Raw genomic sequence first — 26,406 nt, 5'->3', positions numbered from 1 at the left:
CATGATGAGGGTGGTGTTGCTGGTGCTGCTGATCTGGACATGGACGAGCTCTGCGCTGGTCAGGTAGGAAAAACTGCCTCCGCCTTCATTAACATCAGTGTATAAATACGGTTTGTCTTTACATTAGTCTCATGTTAGGCTGCTCAGAGTGCCCCAAAATATTACTACAAACATAAGTACAAAATGTGTCTTATTGCTCCCACAGTTTGGAGACAAAACTCATAAATCTTTAAGTGTCAGTTTCAGTTCTGGTTCTTCTCAGAGTCCCAGAAACCATCAAGCTTTAGTTTTACACCAGAAAAATGTGAAATGTAATCTCCATGTCTGGAATTTTGTCTTGTTTAAACAATATATCAGTTAGATGAGAAGACTGGTACGATCTCCTGTCTATACAGTAAACACGAAGCTGCAGCCAGTTGGATTATCTTAGCAAATTTAGCTCAGAAACAGGGCAAACAGCTAGCTCTGCCTAGCATCTGTGCAGCCACGGCGTGTTGTTTTTACAGTTTCATTACTGGATTAAACAAACAAAATATAATGTGTTGATTAGTGAGCTTTAGAGGTACTGATGAGTGATTTTGTTTCCTTTAGACAGAGCTAGGCTAGCTGTTTCCCAGTGTTCAGTCTTCATGCTAAGCTAAGCCGACTGGCTGCAAGAGAGTGGTATCAACCCTCTTATTTAACTGTGACTATTTAAGAGAATAAGCGTGTTTTCAGTCACTGAAACGTCGCCTCTGCAGGATCCCGCTGAGGCGGATGCCTTCGATTCGTACGCAGCTGCGAGCCGACGGCCTGCTGCCGGAGTTCCTGACGGATCACCGTCCAGACATGTTTAACCGGCGCTACGCTCAGTGCTTCCCGCCCGGCACGCCGTCACTGCGGCTCGGACGCTCCAGCGAGAAGCTCTACAACTTCATGGACGTAAGAACAACACTGACTGCCTCAACATTTCCTTCCAAAAGCTGCTGCTGATGTGCTCCTGAGCAAGGCACCAGACCCCCATCTGCTCCTGAAGTCCCACCTCCCTCTGGAGGATTTGTAGACCCCAGCAGGAGATACCTGTTTATTTTTTTTCATCTGTGTTTTAAACAGATGACAGTTTTTAACTTGTTGCAGTACTTGAAAAGTTCCTCTGGGATCAGGTCATTTCTCGTGTCACTGTGTTTGTTTGAGTTGTTTGTTGTCACAGGCTTGCTGTGTGTGTCTCTGTTGTGTGTCAGGCTCAGTATTACGGTGAAATCACTCTGGGGACTCCGGAGCAGAACTTCTCGGTGGTTTTTGACACCGGCTCAGCCGACCTCTGGGTGCCCTCGTCCTACTGCGTCAGCCAAGCCTGTGGTACCACACAACACCACACACTCATACAAACACACTACAATATAAGGCTACAGCACATTTAACTTTGTATTAGGGTGTTTTATAAGGGTTGTGTTTGTGGGTCAGGACAGTTTGACAACGTGGTTTAGTATGTTCCTGACAGTGATAAGAAGTTCAAGGCCTGTGTGTGTGTGTGTGTGTGTGTGTGTGTGTGTGTGTGTGTGTGTGTTCACAGCGTTGCACAGGCGTTTCAGGGCGTTTGAGTCAACTTCATTCCATCAAGATGGTCGAATGTTCGGGATTCACTACGGATCAGGACACCTGCTGGGAGTCATGGCCAGAGACACGCTCAAGGTACGTGTCAATGTTAGCATGTTACAAGCACATGGGACGCTATATTCATCTAATGTATGGAAGTTTGGGGCATCCTGGTGGCCGGATAGTTAAGACACATGTATCCACAATGTCCCTGGTTTAGTTGGGTCCTTTGCATGTTGTACCCTTCTCTGTATCCTTGTTTCCTCTCTCTGCCCAGTAAAGGTGAAAATGCTCCCTGAGCTGCAAAGGATTTGAAGATATGTTTTGACCTCATGCAGCTGGAGAAGCTGAAGATGTACTTTATAATATGCTGTAATCATTTTTCTTGCAGGTTGGGGGTCTAACTGTCCTGAACCAGGAGTTTGGGGAGTCAGTCTACGAGCCCGGTGCCACATTTGCAATGGCAAGGTTCGACGGTGTTCTGGGGATGGGTTATCCATCCCTGGCAGAGATCCTTGGAAACCCTGTTTTTGACAACATGTTGGCACAGAAGACAGTGGACGAACCGGTCTTCTCCTTCTACATCAGCAGGTTGAAATGCCAGTACAACCAGTTGAGGGGCTAATTGCTTTGCTCAGGGAGTCATTGGAGTGAGGAGAGATCCTTGTAGTCCCTCCATGTACAGATTTCTTCATTTTGAAGAGCAACTTTCAAGTCACAGTTGCTTGTGGAATGCAAGGTCCTCCAGGAGCCATTACTTGAGGATCCACAGAGTTTAAGTGTTCAAGGGGTTTTAGGGGAATTTTCTGAAGGACCCAGTGTTTCAGGTGACTTCAGGTGCTGGTTTTTCAGCAGAGTCCAAGAAGTTGAAGAAATTCTGGGGAGAGTTAGAGAGTAACAAAGGTTTAGAGCATTCTTCTGCTTTGTTTGGGGTGTCCATTGGGCACCAATGGTATCAAGTGAGAGCATCTGGACACCCAGTGCACACAGAAACTATGTTTTAGAGACACCTCTGTGTTTTGGATTTTCTATAGCTAAAAGAGTTTCTGAGGGGTCATTGGGTTTCAAGGTAGCCTAAGAGTTTCAGCAGAGTTTAAGAATTTCAATATAGTCTAGGGGTTTCTGGGAAATTCCAGAGAGGAATCTTAAATGATCTAGGGTCTTAAGTCTCAGGGTTCTTTTTGATTGTGAGAGTTGCCAGGGATCAAGGAGTGTAGTCAAGAAGGTTTTGGGGTATTCTAAAGGCTTTCTGAGGGGTTCCAGCTGAGTTTAAGAGTTCAGCCAAGTCTAAAATCCAAAGGTCTTACAGTTGTTTTTTCTGGAAGTCCAGAGAGACTTCCAGGAAGTTTTCAGGGAGGTTTTCAGTGTTTTAGGAAGGTCTAAGAGGTATCGCAAACCATGTGCCACAGAATGCAGATTGAAAATTTTCAGTTCAGCCAAACTCTTTTCCACAGATTCGTTTCTCCTCTCTGGTTCTGGGAATGCTAATTAATGAAATTTGTTGGCAGAGTCTTTGGGTGGATTAATAACTTGTGACTCTTGTGACATGGTTTAAGACATTTGGCCACAAGGGATCCAGGGAAATCCAAGGGTTTCAGGGGTTTCACATGAATCAGAGGGTCCCAGGAAGGTCCAGAGGGCTCTGGGAATTCAAAAACCTCAGCTGTGTGATAAGAAAAAGTTTGGGATCGTTGACCGAACATAAACAGGGTATAAAATGCAGTTTGTTGATTGGAATGTGATTTTTGTTTTCCTGCAGGAGAACAAGTAGCAGCAACCCAGAAGGTGAACTGTTGCTTGGCGGAACAGACCAGGCATTGTACACAGGACCAATCAACTGGCTCCCAGTGACTGCTAAAGGATACTGGCAGATTAAGATGGACAGGTTTCCCACATGTTTTTTACATTGTGATTCTGTTTGATTAAATAATTAATTGTTACTGCACTCTTTAACCCAAGATGAAGTCCTGACTGTGCTTGATTTTGGAGGCACTTTAGCTGAATGACAGTAATGGCTCTGGACCACATCCGTGCTGTGCAGTACATATAGTGACCACTAGGCTGCAGTCCAAGCAGGATTATTAGACAATGTGCAGTTACCCAGTGAATAAGATGAAACAGCAGATTGTCCTCTCTTGCACACCAATCAGTAAAATGATCTCTGTGTATGTTCCAGTGTGGCGGTGCAAGGTGTGAGCTCATTCTGTCCCCGTGGTTGCCAGGCAATTGTTGATACTGGTACCTCCCTTATCGCCGGACCGACCAATGACATCCTCAGCCTTCAGCAGCTGATTGGAGCCACACCCACAAACATAGGAGAGGTAAACAAACAATAAAATTGTATTAACTAAATCTTGCGTCTAATAGTAAATTAGACATTTCTGGAGAATACTCAAAACGTAGAAAAACAATAAATAATATATAAACTGAACTCATAATCTGATTTGACCTTTACCTTTGTGTGTGTTTCAGTTCCTGATCGACTGTGTCAGGTTGTCCAGTTTGCCTCATGTGACGTTCGTCCTGGGAGGAACAGAGTACACACTGACTGCTGAGCACTACATTAGGAGGGTGGGGAGTCCGTCATTCTGTCCATGCTCTGTCCATGTCTGTCTAAATGTCTGACAGACTTCGTGTAGCAGCTCTATGTGTTTGCTGTGGAATATTAATGATGACTGTCTCAAACACTGGTTGTTGTAGGGAGTTATGCAACTATTGAATATTTTGAATGAAAAGTTTTGCTTCTTTAAAAACAGCAAAAGTACAAAACATACATTTTTGCCATTTGTGTGATGGAGCATGCGCCTCACGTGGTTTTATGTTTTGACTGTTTTGGTCTTGAGAGAAACGATTATTTGTTTAGCCATATTTTTAATGGTTTACATTACAAATGACAAATGACCTTGAACATAAATACACTGTATGATACTCAAATGTCTCTCTCTCGATCTCCAGGAGATGCTTGGTGACAAGGAGTTGTGTTTCAGTGGTTTCCAGGCCGTGGACATTGTCTCCCCCGAAGGCCCTCTCTGGATTCTGGGAGATGTATTTCTGACAGAGTTCTACAGCATCTTCGACAGAGGACAGGACCAGGTCGGCTTTGCCCCTGCTAAGCACCCAATCAAAGACTAACCTATCGGTTATCAATAGCTGACAACTGTATGATCAATAAATACTATACAATTAAAAAGACTGTAACAGCATTTTATAATTCTTACAAAGGCACCAACACAAGTGACACACATTACCAACTAGCTAACAGCATTGTGCTTAAGCTAGCCATCATTCTCTGACCTATTTTGATCATTTGTGAGAATCTGGCAGTCAGTGTCCATCAACAGCGTCCAATCATAGACCGTCATCATCATCCAGGACAAACAACCATCACTGGCTGAACTGTTAAACTGACCCATTGACCACATTGATCACAATGTTTTGTTTTAAAAAAATACGGTGTTTGGTGATTCAGCAGCAGCAAAAGATATTTTATATTCATGACTTCAGCTACATTTACAAATAGACATGAGTTGACATGAAGACAGACGTTGTGCTAGAAAAGAGTTTTTTCTAGAAACCTTTAAATTCAGTCATAATCCTGAGTACTTTATGTAGTCAGCGCTCACCACAGTTGAGTGTTGGAGCCGAAGCCGAAGTGTGTTCAGCTGCAGGTGGGAAACTTTTCTCAAGAAATACAAAGTGAACTTTTCCACAACAGGTTCAGCTCTTGGTGGCGCTTCTAATGTACATCAAGTTCTTCTTCCATTAAGAAGATATTAAGGCATCCAGAAGTTTCAGCCTGCCACTCTCAGCTGTGGTGGTTGTTGCTTGCTTTCACCACCTTTGCCCAAGTTGCAGATTCTTTTGTATCTTTTATGTTCTTTGATGTACCATTTTGGGATTAGCGTTTCGGTTTGTCTCTAAAGACAAAGCTGAAAACGAAGCTGTGACTTCTCTTGTTGGGTAACACCGTTTCCAGCTTGGACATTGGCTCTGTTTGAGCAGTATTATTTTACTGTGGTTGTTTCTCATATTTTTCCAAGCTCTGGGATTGCGAATTCGGGTTTTTGATCTCTTTGCTGTTGTTGGTTCCTTCCTGCCCCCCATCATCAGCCCCTGCCATTCCCTGGAAGTCGTCAGGATTAGGGAGCTGCAGACTGTCGGGAGGTGGACCAGGTGATCGTCGGGATTGGAATCGAGCCAGGCCTCGTCTCCGCCTTCCCAGAGCCTTGGGGCTTGGCAAGCTGCGGACTGATCCTTTGGACGACTGCCTGGAGAACTGGAGGGAGAACTGGCGCCCCCATGGCCGGATCGGTGGGTGATTCTGGGCGTTTACTGTCATCCAGCGGAACGCTTTGGGTCCCAACTGGGTGGGGGAACAACAGACTGATGAGCCAGTCCTGGAAATATAAAGAACAGAGTCAGACCACAAGGGGAAGGTAAAGGAGTGGAAGCACAGGATAACCAAATTTAAAGGAGAATAGTGAAGTATATTTCAAAAACTGAGACCCACCCATAAGCCCCTTATGTCAAAACCACAGTAAAGTGGTGTCATTATGGGCAAAGTCACACAAACAAGGAGTTGAAAGTGGGAAGTCATGACACTTTTAGCAGAAAACCATTGAATAACCTCAGGGTGTCCAAGCCCTGTGTCTCCTCAGTGGGGGAGGGATCCCATCCATTCGGAGGTTTTGCTGCTTCACCATTGCCAGGAGTATCCATGTTGCGACAGACATCGCCAGTCAATGGCGGGCTGACGACGAGCCGGGGGAAAACAGCAGAGGGCGAGCTTTCTGGGGATGGAGGGTTGCTGCTGACCTCCCTTAAGGTGGACAGGGTGTCCAAGGTAGAGGGGGGCATGGGCAAAGAGGAGGGTGGACCCCTGTTCTCTGGACCTGGATGAATCCTGAATGATAACAGAAAACCAACGGTGAATACAATCAGACAGCGCTAACAGTCAGGTCAATATGGGCAACTTGAATACTTTAAATGGAGCAATACTGTACCTGAAATCTGGAAAGAAGCTTCCCGTTGCGTCACTGCTGTGACGTTTGAAGATGGGCCGAGGAGGTCGGAGGTCAGGAGGCTCCTGAACGCTCAGTAACCGGCGGACTCGACCCAGAACCTACAAACATCAAAAAATATAAATGAAAAATATATTCGGTAAACATCTCACCTGTATACTCTCTTTCCTTGGAGGGCTGTTTTCCTTCATTCAGAACTCTTCAGTAGCAGGAGCTCAGAGAGCAGGTACCTCCACCACAGCTGTACAGTCCGTCCGATTATTTCATTAGCATGTTCTGAAATGTATCATCTGCATATATGTAGAACCTGGTCTTCATCGATCTGTGTTATGTTTGCCACCTGTCAGGGTACTGTTACATTTCCACACGTCATTTAGGCCATCTGAGTTGTGCACTGCAGAATCTGGCCAGCATTTATCAAAAAGGAGGAATATATTGCGTATAAAAAAAAAATAAGTTGAAGCTGTAGGAGAAAAATTCTCAGAATTACAAATAACAAGTGACATTAATGCTTTGTAGAATCAGCAGAGAGGATAATATGGACTGTAAGTACTGAAACCAGGAAAAATATAATTTTGTTTCTGTCTTGCTGGAGAGTTAAGTGCTTTATGAACGGAGGATTAAGTGGTGTGAACCAGACCAGACAATATTCATGCCTTTCTTAGCTAATGGTCAAATGAAATATTGCATTAGATTTCAGATATGTCTCAAGTAGTTTTGCTTACTGGCTGACGGTCATTCAGGGCTGAAAACATCTTTGACAGAGGTAATAAAAAACGGTGCATTACCGACTCTTGGCGGGAAGTCAGAATAGGATCATGTTGCCGATGAGAACTGTCGTTAACCTCAGCTTCATCAAAGTGCAGGATATCAGAGAGTCTGCAAAACACGAGACAAAAGCTTTTTATGTTGCTAATAGAACTACTGCTACTCATTCTCCATCAGCCAATCACAACACAACAATACAACAATACAGCAACGTAACAACAATACAACAACACAACAATACAACAACACAACGTACAACAATACAATAACACAACAACACATCAGCGCAACAATACAACAACACAACGTACAACAATACAACAACACAACAACACATCAGCGCAACAATACAACAACACAACAATACAACAACACAACAATACAGCAATGCAACAATACAACAACACAACAATACAACAACGCAACAATACAGCAATGCAACAATACAACAACACAACAATACAACAACGCAACAATACAGCAATGCAACAATGCAACAACACAACAATACAACAACACAACAATGCAACAACACAACAATACAACACAACAATGCAACAATACAACAACACAACAATACAGCAATACAGCAATGCAACAATACAACAATGCAACAACAAAACAATGCAACAACAAAACAATGCAACAACACAACAATACAGCAATGCAACAATACAACAATGCAACAACACAACAATGCAACAACAAAACAATGCAACAACACAACAATACAACAACACAACAATACAGCAATGCAACAATACAACAACACAACAATACAACAACGCAACAATACAGCAATGCAACAATACAACAACACAACAATGCAACAACACAACAATACAACAACACAACAATGCAACAACACAACAATACAACACAACAATGCAACAATACAACAACACAACAATACAGCAATACAGCAATGCAACAATACAACAATGCAACAACAAAACAATGCAACAACAAAACAATGCAACAACACAACAATACAGCAATGCAACAATACAACAATGCAACAACACAACAATGCAACAACAAAACAATGCAACAACACAACAATACAACAACACAACAATACAGCAATGCAACAATACAACAACACAACAATACAACAACGCAACAATACAGCAATGCAACAATACAACAGCACAACAATGCAACAACACAACAATACAACAACACAACAATGCAACAACACAACAATACAACACAACAATGCAACAATACAACAACACAACAATACAGCAATACAGCAATGCAACAATACAACAATGCAACAACAAAACAATGCAACAACACAACAATACAGCAATGCAACAATACAACAATGCAACAACACAACAATGCAACAACACAACAAAACAAAGTAACACAACACAATTAAAACAAAACAAGTAAAACCGTGTGTGTGTGTGTGTGTGTGTGTGTGTGTGTGTGTTGACCCCATGTCGGTGGTGGAGCCGAGGAATGACGGGATGCAGGAGTCGGCAGCAGCCAGCGTGTAGGGCGGCCGCGCCTCAGAGTCGTTCCAGTACATGTCTTTGGTTATATGAGGCAGGTTCATATGCATCTCATCTACAGCCAGCAGAGACACCTGGAGGGACAGGTAGACAGGAAGTGACGACAATTAAAGGATTATAGTGTGGTCTCCAGACACATACCCTGTTCTTGTAAAGTAGTTAATACCTGCCAATGTGAGGACAAAACCATCAGCCTGATGGTCAGACTGAATCGTCCTTTCTTGTTGTTTCATTTCCAGCCTCACTTACTGGGTAAACTGGTCTCAGATAGGGAGGCTGAAGAAGCAGAAAGCTGAAATCTCACTTCCAGACTCATCGCTGTTCAACTAGACCCCAAAAAACATGTATCTTTTCACAGAGTGCTCCTCTTTTTCAAGATAAATGGGTCTTTATTTCTGGTCTAGATGGTAAAACCTGAAACATGTTAGGAAACTCTTAGCCTCTGTCTGAGCGCTGTGATTGGCTGCTGACCTGAAGGTTCCTGTCGATGATCCAGTTAGCTTCAAAGTCATCGTCGTCCTCTCCAAACGGGTTGATCAGCTGCTCCGCTACCTGGAAACAGGGCGCAAAACTGGAATTCAGTCTCACTGCATAAAGACATGACTTCACACTGAAAACCCTCCTTGTTTTCATATTTGAATTAGCTGCAGCCTTTAGCTCTGCTTGTCTGTGAGTCAGATTTCTACAAAATCTAATCAGCACATTCATGCACAAACATGAAATCTTTACTCTAACAACAGGCTCCTTTCTGCCTCTGACTCGTATCCACCAAGTAAGTTATTAATAACTTCATATGGTGTGTTATTAATATAACAGGACAAGGTTAAGAGAAGAAAAAAGGTCAACCACACGCCTGTTTATGTCTCAGACACGGACAAACGCTGCATGGTTTAACTGCCGACTGCCAACACCAGCTGACCCAGACCGGAAACGTGGTCCCATCAGATTCATAATCAGCTCAACAGTCCTAATGTGTGTCCCTGATGGACACAACTATGATGAAACAGATAAGAACTTAATGTTCAGTGTGATAAATCACAGCAAGAGACAACAGGATGCAGAGTCTGGTTGATCTGTAGAAGTCTCACTTCAGATGTCTAAACTTGATCAGGACAGTTTAAAAAAATAAATGTGGCTAAATGTGAACAGTGAAGGTAAGCTAGTTTCAAGTCTCTGCAGGCTTATCTTCATAGAACTAAAACAAAAAGATGATTTGGAGCTTCCTCCTGTTTGTTTGGTGGAATCTACAGTGAGCAGCTGATTCTTTTTTAATGAAACTTTGATATTTTTAAAGATTTATGTCTTCAGTAGGAACCAATGTCCTTGGAGCTGAGAGCCACAGACAGGAAGTGAGCGCTTTGAGAGACACACTGAAACTGTTGGTCTTTTAGTGGGATTTGCTGACATCAGCTGTATGCTGTAGGGAAAAGTCCGCACCTTCAACCAGCCGGAGTAGAAGAAGAACTGCAGCAGGGTGAAGACGGGGACGTAGAGGTCAAGGTCGTGGCCTTGGTAATTCTGGGCGGGGTCGAGGAACTGACGACCAATCAGACAAGCGAAAAAGAAGGTGTAGACAGCCAGAGTGACGACCTGCAGAGAGAGAGAGAGATCTTTACTGTGTGTCCCTCCCTCTGGCTGTGTGGGAGATTCAGAGCTCTGATTGGGTTACAGCAATGATGGACGATGATCACCGACGTGATTCGATGAGCTACAGTTACATCCCTTGTAAACATGTTATGGATGTAAGACAGGAAATAGAGAAACAGGCCTGTGTGTAAACCAGAGGGATGCCGACCCAGTCGTAGCCGAAGAGAGTCGCACACCAAGTCCTGAACAGGTTCATCTCCTGAAGAGACCACAGAGACACAGATTCAGCAGGGTTGCCAGTTTGGCAGCAGGTGCCAGACCCAGATTTCTGTGGCTGGAAGTCCCACCCTCCCTCTGAGAATGAGCTGGGTGTCACGTTACCTACATGTCTGGTTAATGTGGTCACAGACGAACAGGGATTTAGACCCTCAGCCACTGAAGTGACACTTTCTCATTGACGGGATACAACAGGATTATTTGTGACCTAACTGTTAGTCTTCATTTTGAAATTGAATTAAAACTGAAATATTCTTGTTAAAACTTTTTCTTCATGTTAGCTTCTCGTGTTAGCATAAGTTCTGCTTCCATCAAATAACGTTATGTTAGCCAGCAAACTAGCATTGAAAACACTTGAAAACATACTACGTTCATCTTTACCACCCTCTAAATGTCTATTCATGAATATTTTGAATTCATAAAACGTTCAGTGTGATCCCATGCGTCACATTGAGGATGTTCTGCATGTCGATGCTGTCCTGGATGCGTCCTTCCTGTCGAGCTTTAGACACCAGGTTGGAGAACCAGACGACGGGAATCCAGTACTTCAGATGAGGAGAACAGACGTTGTCAAACACCTTCCTCTCCTCAGGAGTCATGAAGCCTGCAGGTGGGCAGACAGACAGACGGCAGCCATCAGTAGCTTCTCTCCTATGAGCTGCAGTTTAGAAGCAGCTCTGTAGTTTATTTAAATCTTTTGTTGATGTCTTGTTTTGTTGTTTCAGCAGTAGCAATTCAAAATTACACTTATTAGTTGCCCCACGTGGCTCAACTGTCAACTGATCAACTGCAATTGAACAAAACAATCACTTTGATATTTCTAATGTTAGCGCGAATGAAAAGCTCAATAGCAGATGTAGTTGCTGACATATTCAAAATTCCAAAATCTCTAAATCTGATCTGTGATCTCACTTTCAGGATTACGTTTGTCGCAGCCTGGGGGTGTTAAGGACAGTAAATGGTTTTGAGTTGTTTGTTTTTTGTTTTCTGCTCTTCTTAAGTGATTCTGCTGTGAAATTGTATTTTTTTTTTAGTTAACGTCACTTCCGACGGAAGTGGCGGCAAAAACGGAAGTGGCGGTAAAAACCGGAAGTACATCGATGGCAGCTAGCAGATTGTTTTCAAAGTGTTTTTCTCCATCATCTTACATGCCCATTAAGACACATTGTCTGTAAGTATATGTTCTTGAGGTCTATATTGATGCTGAGAATGCATTATTGTACGAGTTACGGCCGAAATTTACATGTTTATTCTGTAATATATTGTGTTGCAGTTTCACACTGTGGTTCAGTAAAGAATCCAAAACAAGTCCCGGCTTCAACTGGCTTTATTGAATCCTGTGTTTAACTGACTGGGTAACCGCTGGTGAGACCAGTACAGGGGGTTTTAACTCCTAACGAAGCAAAAAGGATCATCTCAATCCGCTCTCCTGCAGCTCAGTCTGGCTCTAATTGGCCAATAACAACCAATCCCTGGGGCCAGATCAGACGGTTACAGGAAGGAAGAAGCAGAGCCGGGAAGGTGGACTCCATCTGACGTTTGTCAGCTTGGACTCAGTGACTCAGCGACAGTTCAGATACACGCATGTACACACAAAATCTACCATCACTGTAAACGCTGCACAGTAACAAGGCTTCCAGCCCAGTCCCCCTTCAGTCTGCAGGACCCAACACAAACCTCAGACTCTCACCTGCCTCCACCACGTGGTCCATGGTCGGGAAGCGCTTGCAGACGGCGGTGCTGACGGAGCGGAAGATGAGGAGCGACGTCAGGTTAACGTAGCGTATCAGCGTCCGGCGCAGCAGGCGGCCATATTCATCTTTGCCCTGAACACAGCTGGAGGAAACATGCTGACATAAATCTACGATGTATCTACGGACTTTACCGGAAGTCCTTCACACCCTGACACCCTTCACACCACAAACTGATCAGATGTTCACCGTCAGGGAGGCGGTCTTTACTGTGATCTATTAGGTTGGAAAAAACAACATGGGTGCAAGAAGCGTCTCATCCAGTCAGTACGGAGCGGGTATAAAGCCGTGCTGCAGTATAAATGAGACCGAATCTCTTCCCACCGTGTGAACGTACCTGGAGATCAGGTACATCAGTCGGTCGGGCCAGGGCAGGTTCACAAACTGGTTCCACCATCGATTCACCACCAGCGTCACATAAAAACCTGAAACACCGACGATGCACAGAGCGAACGTTTCCCCTGAATTCATTCATACAAATAAAAGGTATTAAAACCAGCAGCTTCTCCCCAAACTCCACACACACACTTTTACTTCATGTTTAAGGGTTTTTTTAGTTTGTATTAATGCTTCCCAATAACAGCTACTACAAATACTACAGATACTACTACTACTGTTGCTACTACTACTACTACAGCTGCTGCTCAGACGACAAAAACAAGTAAAACAAAAACTCGATCGACAGCTACTGACACTACAAATGGTAATATTACTGCTGCTACTCTTCAGTAGGAACCAATGTCCTTGGAGCTGAGAGCCACAGACAGGAAGTGAGCGCTTTGAGAGACACACTGAAACTGTTGGTCTTTTAGTGGGATTTGCTGACATCAGCTGTATGCTGTAGGGAAAAGTCCGCACCTTCTACTACTGCTAATACTACAAACACTACTTTTACCACTACTACTGCTTCCAGGGGACAGTTGCTTTAAAATAAAAACATAAAAAACAACAGCTACTTCAGATACTGCTGCCACCACTACTACTACTACCTGTTTTTGTGTAGTCTTTGTTTATAGCATAATCTTAGAGGGTGGACGTCCACCCGGAGCCCGCCGTGCTCCGTCGGCTGGGGTTGCCCCCCTGACGTGGTGCAATCGTGGATGTAAGACTCAAATATTAGATTTATTTCTGCTGATCACATGCTCACATGTGTCAGACACACTCAACCTCTAACCTTTTATTATAACAGTATGGATGATAGTTTTCTTTAATGAGGAAACATTGAACTTGTTGAACACACACTGTGTGAATACACAGCAGCCTGGAACATATAGAGTGTGTGTGTGTGTGTGTGTGTGTGTGTGTGTGTGTGTGTGTGTGTGTGTGTGTGTGTGAGGGGGAATCAGGCTGGAGATCAGATACTCAAACACTCATCCTGCTTTTAGCCTCTCTGCTCTTTAATGATCTGTTTCCATTAGCAGCCTGCTAATGAGGCAACCAAACACCCTGTCTGTCTGTGTCTCTGTCTGTCTCTCTGTCTGTCTGTCTGTCTGTCTGTCTGTCTGTCTGTCTGTCTGCCTGTCTGTCTGTCTGTCACGCTCTCCTCAGGCAGGAAGCAGAGTTATACATATACGTGCAAATTTTTTAACTTAACAATTTACAGTACAGTACAAAATTACAAGTACAAAAGTATTGGCATCAAATATATTTAAAGTACCAAAACAAATGTTCTCATTATGCAGAATGCCTCATTTCAAATCACGTTTATCTTATAATTAGATTATAATCAGTGATGCATTAATGTGTTCGTCATTCCAGCGTTGCAGCTGATGAATGTACTAGCTTCTTTATGTACTGGTGTGGAGCTTAATCATAATAATACATCATAATATATTAGTAGATTTCTATCTTATTTTAACTGTATTGATTTTTCTATTGTGTTACTAATATTGTCAAATAAATGTAGTGGAGTAAAAAGTACAATATTGGCTTCCAAAATTGAGTAAGAGGTATAAAGTACCATAAAATTGTACTACAGTACAGTAGACCAGTAGTTACTTTCCACTACTGGTCTGGTGTGTTACAGTCCACCGTACAGCATCTAAACACGACACTCATGTGTCAGTGAGAGTTAATCTCTGTTCTCAGAGGACCAATATTAGCTCGGCTCCTCCTCTCATTATTAATAATAATATCACACCAGCTGTGTCCTTTCATCCCCCGAGTCTGAACTCTTCATACATTCACATCTCAAACAAATTGTAGTAAAATATAGTTTAGCAACTGTTCTAAATCAGTATATTAAAGTGCAGGTAACCATAGCAACAGCACTGATGAGTCACATGTTCTTATCTGAGGCCGATAGTTCAGCAACAGGTCAAACTAAACATGAATTAAATTCACGATACACACACTTTACGAGTCCACAGCCATGCTAGCGGCCCTGTGAGGCTGCACTAGCTAAATGCTAACGTCAGCATGGCGATATGCTCACAATGACAATACTGAGATGCTAACATGTTCACGTTGACCTGATGATGGCGCTAAGTTAGAGGTTCACCACAATTCACCCTGAGGAGGACACAAATAGTTGTTGAGATATTTTCATCTGGATCAAAGTGGTGGACTGACCGACGCCGCCACATCATTCACTAAAAATGGAGAATAACTTAAACGCAGCCTCTAGTTCCCCTTCGCACATGGACGTCAGATAAAAGCCACATGCACAACATGTCATATATGAACAATGGAAGACAATGCTATGCTGCCACCTTTATTTTCCTTATGTTCTCTTTACAGCATTGTTCTTTGGCATTATTTTCCTTCATCAGTGTTGGATGTTAACAGAAATGTATTTCACAGGGATTCTGCCTCGTATTTACACATGAGGGGTAAAACTGCTGGAATAAAGCCTCAGACAGCAAACAGAGAGACGTACCCAGAACGAAGGTGACGGGAATCTGCTCCGCGTATTTATCGCAGTACATGGAAAGTTTCTCGAACAGCCTCTTCTGATGGTTGGAGAGGACGAGCCTGCAGCACAGACACACACATCACAACCAAAACCAGCGCTGGAGAGTAACTAAGTACATTTACTGGAGGACTGAACCGAACTTGTATTTTACTTGTACACAACTTTATACTTCTACTGTGGATGAATCCACACTTGGTGTTCTTGGACGGTGTGTGTGGGACTGAGTCAGAATAAACTATAGGGCTGTGATGCACACACAGTACTTGTTAATAGATACGTTCATGGTTTGTTTGGGTCTGAACATGAAGAAAATACATGACATCACTAGACTTTTACTTTGAAAGTATAAATTACAACCACATTTTAAAGGAAAGGATGCAAAGATCCAGTGACTAATAACACACTCTAACATACAAGCGCTGCCTGTGTGTGTGTGTGTGTCTGTGTGTGTGTGTGTGCGACCTGTATATGACGCTCAGCACAGTGTAGAGCAGAGCGAACAGGATGAACTCTCTGTACAGCAGCTTGTAGATGCTTCCCCTCCAACGCAGCAGGAGCCGGTGGAAACTGAAGAAGGTGGCGTTCGCAACTTTACTGGAATATGTGACGGTCATCCTGAGACCACCTGACAGACAGACAGACAAGCAGACAGACAGACAGACAGGCAGCAGTCTCTCATTACTCTGCTTTTCCATTGACAGCCTGGATAATTAACACTATTGTAACATTCTGCCTGCTTTTCTGAATCTAGATTATAATGGTGGTTGTTTTACTCACAGAGAAACTCACAGACGTCTTTGTTTTTTCTCGCCGCTGTTTTCCATCAAGCTTCTTCTTTCCTGATTTGGTTTTTCCAAATGCCATCCAACCACTGCCTCCCCCTCCATCTCCCTCTCTCTCTCTCTCTCTGTAATGCTCTCTCGCTCCCTCTTTCTCTCACCATGATGTTGTCCAGTTGCCCAGTAATGCCAGGCAGCAGACTGTGCGCACACACACACACACACACACGGTCACATGCAGGTCCAGAGTTTTATTGATGATCCGACAGGCTAAATGTAGTCATGTTTTAGCTGTGTGTGTGTGTGTGTGTGTGTGTGTGTGTGTGTGTGTGTGTTGGCATAGATGGCAGTGGAGGTAAACATGTATAAACAGAAACACTGTCAGTGACAACATGATGTCACACCAGGTATTAATCTGACACTCTATTTCTTACAAATCCACCTGCATCGCAAGGTAGCCACACTTCAGCTCTTGAACATTCAGTGGAAGAGAAGGGGATTATTCTATATATATATATATATATGTATGTATACATGCATACACAGTATGTAACTACCCACTTAAAGCATATAAGCTAATCCATTTCACTATTTTTTTACCTGCTGGTATGTTAGTTCTGTGTTCATTTTTACATCTTTGTTCAGCTTTGTTGTCCTTGTTGTTAGCTGCATTTCTACCTTGTTTGTGTCCAAAAAAGGTGATTTTGATCTGGGCCCAGAGTTTGATCCTCAAAACATATTTTAGGTGGAGTGTTGCTCTAAAACTGAACCGTAATGGCGGCAGCGACTTTCGTACAGCAGAAATGAAGCGGAGTGGGACGTCTTAGTTTCCTTTTTGCGTGTGTTCTGCGCATGCGCCGGCTGATCTCTTTTGGTAGAACATCCGACCTTCTATCAGAAGTTTCTCTGTACAAATGTGGCTCCCGCGTCGCTTAGCGCTGCTCTGCGGTCAGTTTGGTGTCTTCTCTCTGCTCCCTCCTCGTGTAGTCAGCTGCTCTCAGACCGCCGCTGCTGCTCCGCCCCGGACGAAGACTTTCGCGGTAAAATCAAGCGCAGGTACGCAGACACGCAGCAGCCGAAACTCCGAAAACAGGTCAGACATTTATATACGGTTAGTTTTTCATGTTCATGTTTGTGCTCCTTGTTAGCTGCCGGACACGTTCAGTACACCGTTTAGCAGCTGGAGTTAGTTGCTACCTAGGTAGCAGACAGGCTAGCTAGCGTTAGCTTTAATGTGCAAATGTGCTGGTGTAGTTACAGTTAACTGTTAGCTAACGATGTAGCTGTGGTGGGAGAAGTACTCAGAACTGCTTCTTTAGTAAAAGTAGCAACATAACACTGGAAGTACTCTGAAAATCCTGCGTTCAAAACATTAGTTACATTAAAAGTATTGGCATCTCATTTTATTTAAAGTTCTAAATGTAATTGTACCCATTATGCAGAATGAGCCATTTTAGAATAACAGATATTGTTGATTTCTAATTATTGACTTTAATGTTGCAGTTGGTGAGGATGGAGCTTATTTTAATTATTTACAGATAGTTAGCTTGTGGACTTTCTTTTGGGGACCAATTAAGTGTTAACCTGTAATAATATATCATCATTTATTTGTTCATTTTATTTTCTGTTATCAGTCTAAATCTGCTAAATAACTCAAATAAATGTAGTGCTGTAAAAAGCACAATATTTGCCTCTGAAATTTAGTAGAAGTTGCATAAAATAGAAATATTCAAGTAAAATACAAGCACCTCAAAATTGTACATTGGTACTGTGCTTGAGTAAATGTACTGCTGATATTCATCCTCCTCAGTCTGTACTTGCAAACACTTTAGGCACAAAATGAATAATTGAAGTGTTTTTTTAAACAATAAGCAGCGATCAGCGTCCAGGTCTGTCGATGGTCAGAGTTTTAATAAACTTTAAAACACCTGTGTCTGACTACCTGTCCCCCTCTCTGTTCTGCACATGCTCAGTAGAACCATGCCGTCCAACGTGGAAATCAAAGCCTCAGTGAGCGACCCAACACAGTTCGCACAGAAGGCCGCCCAGCTCAGCCAATCAGAGGGTACCATCATCAGACAGCACGACACATTCTTCACCTGCAGCCAAGGACGACTGAAGCTACGAGACTTCATGGTACATACAGTAGTGTGTGTGTGTGTGTGTGTGTGTGTGTGTGTGTGTGTGTGTGTGTGTGTGTGTGTGTGTGTGTGTGTGTGTGTGTGTGTGTGTGTGTGTGTGTGTGTGTGTGTGTGTGTGTGTGAGAGAGAGAGAGAAGCGTCACCATCAGCACCAGAGACAGAACTCTGGGCTCCACCTACTGGCCACAGGGAGCATTACATCGGCTAACCCTTAAAACTGACTCACTGTTTGTTGTTTGTTTGTTTGTTAGAACAAGACAGGTCAGCTGATCTTCTACGAGCGTCCGGACACTGATGGACCCAAACTGTCCCGTTACTCCATCAGTCCGACCAGCGACCCCACCAGCCTGCGGGTAAAACGCCAGCCTGTGTTTGTTTCTGCAGTTACACACTGCTATTTATCAAAGCTAATGACTCTTTGTGTGCGTGCATGTAGGCCGTGCTGTCAGATGCCCTCGGGGTTAAGGGTGAGGTGCGGAAGGAGCGACGACTGTTTCTGATTGGGCAGACCAGAGTTCACCTGGACACAGTGGAGGGACTGGGAAACTACATGGAGCTGGAGGTAACACACACACAAAGACACACATGAACATACACACTCTGAAACACACATGAAGTTTGTTTTCTTTTAACTGGCCTTGAAATGATTCATTGATGGTAGGAAAATATTGAGAATCATTTTAAGTCCTGTGTAAAGCCACAATCAAACCAGATATCGGTTTTCAGCTTCTTCGACGTTGTTGCTTTTCTTATTTTATGTCATTATAAATTGAATATCCTTCAGTTTTAGACATTTTATAGACCAAACAGTTCATCAATAAAATATTCAACAAAGAAATTTTCCTTACGTCAAACCAGAGGTCAGCGTTGCCTTCCAGGGTCCAGTGTTTTTCAAGGCTAAATATTATAATGTATATCATATATTAAGGTTGAATATAGTTTTAATAAAAGCACATTACATTAATCAAAACAAGAAAGTCATGTTCATTATACTGTTTTCTCATAATTATTGCCTGATAAATGTGGCAAAAACAAACTGTTGATGGGATTACGCTGCATCACGCTGTCGTTCAATACTGGACAAATAAAAAAATGTTTTCTTCGTCACTTAGACGCAGAAACATGAGAAAATAGGATCCCTAGACAAAGATGATATTTGACTGGGATTTCTCCCTTTAGTCTGGGACATCGAAATCTTCCAGGTTACGACAGACTGGGGGGGTGCAGTCCAGCTCCTCATCACAAAAAACTGTGGAAACGAAAACTTTTCAACCCCTTCTAGCGTTTCCAAGTGGTTTTATTGTTGGCGCTGCTGTCGTAAAGGCAGCCGGATCGCTTCCCGTTGTCCTCAGAGCAGCGACGGCCTGAAAGGCAGGATGCTCCGCATTTATTTCTAAATTTACACGAAGAAACGATCAACAGCACTTTGGAAATAAGAGAGAAGAAAGAAGCATTTTCACTGAAGAGGTAAAGTGAAATTGTCAGAATTTTATATGGAGTCATAACACAGTTTGAGTGTTGCTTCACTTAAACAACTGACTACAGCAGTGGTTGGTGTCAGGGTGGAGAAGAGGAAAGCATCAGGAGAAAAGTTAATTCATTTAGCTCAGCGTCAGTCTTCATTGTACCTGGTGGCAGAGTGAAGGTGAGAGTTAAAGGGAACCGTCTAAAAACTGATGGTGTCTTTATTCTGCAGCTTTTACATTGTGATCAACTTTCACTTCATGATGATACGTTAACGTTTAACCAGAAAGAGTTGCTGTTTCACCAAAGCTGCCAGGCTCCATTTACAAAAACAGGAATTTTAGCATCATGACACACTTAATTCAAACCCTGAAACCCGTCTTGTCTTTCCATTGCTCCACCAACAATCATCACCTCTGGTTTGGTTAATATAAAAGCTTAATTCACTGACTTGAATGTGAGGATATGAGGAGAGGATGGACATCAGTGAAGCAGCGGAGAAACCAGCGTGAAGAGCAGTTGATGGATGACCGGATCATGGAAACCCAAATGAGTGATGGTGTTCCCTCCACAGCTGAGTGTGAATCATCGGGTGTCCACAGTCGTGTTGTCACAACGTTATGACTGACGCCGACTCCACACAACATTTCATTATCGTCATTACGGTGTTTGGCAGGGTTGTTTTGAGATGTATGTGGAGCAGACAGAACAGAGGAGCAGGTGACCAGGTTGACAAACAGGTGCGGATAAATGTGCGATGAACAAAGTGGATCCAGAGTTCAGTGAATGTGAAGTGATCGGCTGAATAACCTGTTCGTTTGTTTGTTTGTGCAGGTGGTGATGCGTCCAGAGCAGACTGTTGAAGAGGGACAGCAGGTAGGTTTAAACTGTTCAGCAGTGATCAGTTTGTCTGTGCTAAATGTTAGCCTGCATTCATGCTAACTTGCTAACATTAGCATGCAACTTTCCCCTCAGCAGCACTGAGCTCACTGAGGTTAATAAATGATTAAAACCACTCAGATTCAGTTATTGCAGCTTGGTTACCTTCACGATTTACAGTTTTCAGAGTGTTCATGTTAAACTGTGGGAGTTTAAAAACAATAAATATAGTGGGAAAGCCGTTCAGCCGAATATCCTGAAAGCTAAATGTCATACTGTGGTCTGTGTGGAGCTGGAAGACACTGACGATGCTGCAGTGACTGACTGAACTCAGTCACATGATGTCAAACCGTTAGTTCAGCCTGTTTTAACTCTGTGGCATATTTATCAGCGCAGATCTTAGGTCAGCTGTCAGGTTTTACATCATTTGATCTGTTTTGTTTAAGGTGGCCGAGGATCTGATGGAGAAGCTGGGAGTTTCAAAGGAGAGTCTGGTGACTGGAGCGTACATGGACCTGATACTGAAGGGACAGAAAGAGACATAAAACAAACACACCTGGAACAGAGAGCTAGTTATATAGCGATCAGAATAAAACATTGACAGTAATAAAACAGACTAAACTCTTCAGGACCAAAAACCAGATATGTTTAGACCTGGAACAGTATTGACAATACAGTAGTACATTTCCCAGAATCCCTGTAACCACAATATTCTGTAGTAATTGCACTTGAGTCAGATGATTATAATAGAATCTGATTGGTTAGTTTTCTATTTAGTTTCTATGAAATGTTTCATTAGCTGTTGAATGTGATGGAAGCATAAAGCAGCAGGAGGAGTTTTGAAAAAGTCCTTTTTCTAAATAAATGAACTCAGTGTTCAAAGTCAGCTGGTTTGTGTGTGAATGGATTTAAGATGGAAAAGATTAAACCAAACTGGGACAGATTTTACTCACTTGGCATCGATTTAAAATATGCAAAGACAGAAAAGTGGTTTCGTGGCCCTAAAGCTGCATTAGCCTGTTTTTGGCCACTAGGGGGCAGAAAACATCACATGCAGCAGACAGCAACACGATCATCTCACTGAGACATTAACAGATCAGGCAGTGCTGCTGTGTAAAGGGAGCTGGATTTGACTTCATTATGTTTGAATGAATAAAGCTGCCCTCATTCAGTCGTGTATTTATGTTCTGAGGCTTTTGTCTCCTTTTGTCCTCAGAAAATCAGGCTAATGATCAGCTCTGGATTTCTGAAGAGCTCTAAATCAAACCCTCAAAGTGCTTTCAGAAATGTTTCAGATAAGAACATGTTTAATAGGTGATAGTGGTACTGGACATCAGGTGTGTCAGGGTGAGACAGTAGGAGGAAGTTGGTGAAGAGAAGTTGTGAGCATTGAGGAAAAGATGGTGTTCCTGTTCCTCCTGGTCTGGAGCCTTTTCCTGTGGGATTTGTAATAAGCTGTCATCACTTTGCAAGCTGTGGAGCTCCGACACCTGAACGCACCTCAGATACACATGTTAAACAGGTTTTAATCTCCAGCAGGTGGGTGGTTGCTATGGTAACCAGGCAGTCTGTTATCAGTCAGGTGTTCAGCCTGAAATTAAAATGTAAAGCTGAAAGTGCAGATTTTCAGCTCGGTGGGAAAGTTTTATTCAGTGGTGCTGAAAAATCCCCAAAGTGAGGTGGAGGCAGGTTAGATGTAATCTGCTGCTGCGTAAGCCTGCTCCATCCTATTTAAACACCTTTTACCTGCAGGTGGTGGATGGAAACACTGAGTGGAGTTCAGGGTGCTGATGTTTACTCTAGTTAGAGATAGAGATGGAAGTTTTTTTCATTTTTTTTTTTGTCAGATTTAACTCCGAAACCAAATTTGAGAACCAAAAGTCAGAGTGCAGACTCCTTCAGTCCAGCAGAGGGCGCTGCAACTCTGCCCCAGGCCCAAACAGCACAGCTGACTGCAGGCTGTCAGTGTCAGTATGTTTGAGTCCAACCAGCATTGACTGTAGGTATCAGCGCTTTAAAGTCATGATTTATGAAATGTCTTTAATATTCTCTCTAGCTCACAGTAACATCAGTTATAAAATGTTTTTGTATCAGATTTGAACAGAAACCGGCTGAAGAATCCTCAACACTATTGTTCCTGACCTGTGACCTCTGACCTCATGCTAAATTCATATGTGGACCTTAAATGAATTTGTTTTAAGTTCATAAATGGCGAGGCATTGCTTAAAAAGCGTGATATAAATGTCAATAAATTTATGCACTTACTAATTATCTCTGGTCGTGATCTTCACGACTGGTTTTCATTGGACTCTTTCAGGCTGTGACTGTGGAACAGGTATTAGCAGTAAATTGATGTCTGTGGTGTTAAAACTCTTTGAATTAATCTGTTCATTCTGACACCAAAGAATGAAGACATTTAAGATTTGTGTCTTTGAAGTACAAAGTGTGTGTGTGTGCGTGTGTGCGTGCGTGCGTGCGTGCGTGCGTGTGTGTGTGACAAACAATCTTCTGTTAGTCATTGGAAAACAAGATGCTGTCAGACATGTGTTGCATGTGAGTAATAAAAACAATCTGGGTTAAGTTGTCCAGGCTCGAGTCACAGACAGTAACGGTCCTTTACACTCAGTCAACACTAACATGAAGAAGTACTCAAATAGTCGTACGCTCCATGATTGTAATCGATTACACTGATACAGAGTCTGAAATTATGTTTTTGTGGTTGTTATGGAGGAGCTTTCACGCTGTGTAAAGCATAAATAACTCCTGTTCTAAACAAACACGTTGGGACAGGAGCAACTAAAGACTGGGAAAGATGTGGAACGCTCCAAAAACACCTGTTTGGATCATTCCACAGGTAAACAGGCTGATTGGTAACAGGTGAGAGTATCATGATTGAAAGGCTCAGTGGTTCACAGCGAGGATGGAGCAACATGATTGGATAAAGAGATTAATACCTGGACTCAGGTACACCTCATCAGTAAACACAGCACAGAAACTCTCAACTTTTTGGTCGTTGTGGTCTTTTAAGAAAAGGAATTCCAGGTAAAACCTCAGAAACGTTTTCCAGAGTTTCAGCCTCTCCCTGTTTGTTGGTGCTCTGGAGCGTTTTGATTGGCTGTGGGTTCTTCGTCTAACTGTCACACAGCAGAAGACGTCTTCTGTCCATTGATAACATTCAGGCTCCATCTGCTCTCACAGATTTGAGTTTGTTTTCTTTCAGTTGCCGTCGGTGATGTGAGCAGCAGATCTTCAGAGGAGCGAAGCCAGACATCAGAGGTTTATTTTCTGCCGATGCTTCATCCATCGAGTGCGATGGCTGGCTCGGAGTGGGAGGGTGCCGCTGCTGATCGCTCCCTATACAACATACAGATGCAGTGACAGTTCAAACAAACACAGCCATGACATCCGGCTGAACCTTTCAAGCCTCATGAATAACTGCACAAATATTTACTGCGATCAGTACGTCAACCCACGCTTCAGTTTGTTTGATCGTCTCATAATTTCAACATAGCGTCATCCTCATTTATTCAACAGCATGTGAGCTAGCAGCTAGTATTTAGCTTGTATCTAAAAGAGTTCTGGTTCTGGTTCTGTGGTTGTGGACAGTCAGCCCACCGCTTTGCTCCAGACTGAAATATTTCAGTATTTAAAAATCAATTAAACTGAGTTTCATTGAACTTTTCTTCAGACGTTCATGGTCCTCAGAGGATGAACTCCACCGACTCAGAGCGTCCCTGAGTTTTCCTGCACTGCCACCAGGTTGATGTTTCAGATCCAGGTTGAAATATCTGAACAACTACTGAACGAATTGCAGTGAAATTTTAACTTCAGATGACTTTAGTGATCCTTTACGTGTTCTCTAGCGCCACCAGCTGGTCAGATGTTCACTTATCCAGTAAAGTATCTCAACATGTACCACGTGGGACATTCCCAGAGGATGAATCCTACCAACTGTGGTAGACCTCAGGGCCTTCAAAAGACCAGTTTGTGGCATTTTGGGGATCAAAGAATTTTTAATTGGAATGAACTCCTCATGGGGGAGTGGGTCCTCTTCCACAGGGCCAAAACCAAAACACTGGCTCTGGAGGAGGCTTTTCACGTTTTTATGACACCTGAAGGCCACCGTAGGTTCTCCTACAGGCCTGGAAAAGGAGGTGAAGGGATGTGCAGTCTCACCACCAGATGTCACTAAATCCTCCACACCGGCCCTTTAAACGTCCACTGAGGAGGTGAGACAGAAAGCATCACATCTGTGATGAGGAGAGTCATCTAAATAACATTAACGCATGAAACAAACATTAACATATTTTTTCATTATAGTTTTCCACATTTTTTTCCCACGTCCTGACATTTATTGGAGCTCTTTCGACCGCGTCGTCTTTTACAGCGATTGATGGGACCTGAAGTGGAGACTTACTGCCACCTGCTGTTGACGAGCCAGCCCCTAACGGCGAAGGTGGATGGAAACACGCCTGACGGCGCACTTTCTTTTCTGGAAAGTCTGTTAAACGTTGTGCTGCATTTGGACGAAACCTGATGAACCACTGATCCCGGAGCAGTTGGGTCGATGTGATAACGGTGACGGACTGGATGCAGTCAGCGATCCTCCGACGTCTGACTGAGTCAAAGGTTCACATGTGGAAAACACCCTCTTCATCTCCGGTGGGGTCATGTGACTCCTGCCACGTGTGCTGTGATTGGTCGGTCCCAGTTAAATCAAACATTGATGGAATGAAAAATGGATTTAACAGCTGTTTTTTTCCCCCATCATGCACCAGGGCTTGTCATCATTGGCCAGTGATGATAACGATGATGCTTGGATGCTGAGTCTGAAATCCCCCCCCCCCCTTTTTTTTTCTTTGCTATTGCATCGTTGCCATGGCGACGGGGCCGCTCCTCTACACCCACGCTGCTTACGCCTCTCTCTCTCTCTCTCTCTCTCTCTTTTTCTCCCTCTCTCGCTCGCTCACTCGAGAGAGGTGTGTTTTCTAACCCACGCATTGGAGTGGGAGACAATGTGCACACTCACACGTGCACGCACACACACACACTCATAATACCCAGAGTGTGTGTCATGCTAGCAGTGTGTGGGCTGAACCGACCAGCCTTCCACTCATCCTGCCTCTCCCTCTCTCTCTCTTCTTTTTCCCTCTCTCTTTTCGTCTCCAGATACACCTCCTCCTCTTCTTCTTCCTCTTCTTTTTTTCCATCCTCCATCATCTCTCTCCTCCACCTCTCTCTTCCTCTCTCTTCCTCTCTCTCCATCAATCCTTCCTTTTCTTTTCAGTTTATCATCATGGAGAACGAGTCGGTGATGTTCTGGGTGAGTCCTGCTCTCGCTCTCTCTCTCTCTGCAGCCCTGTGTGTGATGTGTGTGTGTGTGTGTGTGTTAAAGGGATTGCATGTGTGTTTGGCGAATGTTTCGGTGATATGTTCGGCTGCGTGTGTGTGTGTGTCAGTCACTTGCTGCCGGTCTGTAACTTTAAAAGTCATGACTAAATTTTCTTTACCTACTTTACCTTTTTTACCTCTCGTCATCATTTCATCTCATTTCCTTCTTTCCTGTCTTAATTTCCTTTCCTCCTCTCCTCGTTTTCCTTACCTCATTACCTTCCTTCTTTTCCTTTCCTTCTCTATCTGCATTCCTTACCTCTTGTCTTTCCTTACCTACTCTCCTTCTCCCTCTCCTCATCCCCCATTTGCTACCTTGCCTTACCTTGCCTCCTTT

The 26,406-nt window shown here is 43.3% G+C and overlaps 2 protein-coding genes across 3 annotated transcripts; one reads left to right on the top strand and one right to left on the bottom strand.

Moving 5' to 3' along the window:
- The first annotated feature begins 4 nt into the window (after positions 1–4).
- On the top strand, positions 5–5,776 carry nots (nothepsin). The gene is made up of 10 exons (XM_041963537.1): positions 5–63; positions 741–921; positions 1,221–1,338; positions 1,553–1,671; positions 1,967–2,166; positions 3,338–3,460; positions 3,752–3,896; positions 4,048–4,146; positions 4,531–4,668; positions 5,686–5,776. Exons 1-10 carry the CDS (start codon positions 5–7, stop codon positions 5,716–5,718), a joined length of 1,215 nt encoding a protein of 404 aa, XP_041819471.1. The 3' UTR covers positions 5,719–5,776.
- Positions 4,490–16,255, bottom strand: LOC121625461 (bestrophin-3-like). 2 transcript variants are annotated; one of them, XM_041963535.1, is made up of 14 exons: positions 16,193–16,255; positions 15,878–16,040; positions 15,380–15,474; positions 12,839–12,926; positions 12,441–12,586; positions 11,200–11,354; positions 10,656–10,733; positions 10,325–10,477; positions 9,359–9,439; positions 8,810–8,961; positions 7,385–7,475; positions 6,579–6,697; positions 6,203–6,478; positions 4,490–5,972 (listed from the first exon to the last, which is right to left on the bottom strand). In XM_041963535.1, the coding sequence occupies exons 2-14, from the start codon at positions 16,027–16,029 to the stop codon at positions 5,585–5,587; spliced, it is 1,974 nt and encodes a 657-aa protein (XP_041819469.1). In that variant the 5' UTR covers positions 16,030–16,040; positions 16,193–16,255; the 3' UTR covers positions 4,490–5,584. The 2 variants fall into 2 exon arrangements, with proteins under 2 accessions (XP_041819469.1, XP_041819470.1); XM_041963536.1 differs by lacking the exons at positions 12,441–12,586; positions 12,839–12,926.
- Between the last annotated feature and the right edge of the window lie 10,151 nt (positions 16,256–26,406).

The sequence above is a fragment of the Chelmon rostratus genome, chromosome 22 (genome assembly GCF_017976325.1).
Source record: "Chelmon rostratus isolate fCheRos1 chromosome 22, fCheRos1.pri, whole genome shotgun sequence".
NCBI lineage: Eukaryota > Metazoa > Chordata > Actinopteri > Chaetodontiformes > Chaetodontidae > Chelmon > Chelmon rostratus.
This window is presented reverse-complemented; position numbering and strand designations above follow the sequence as displayed.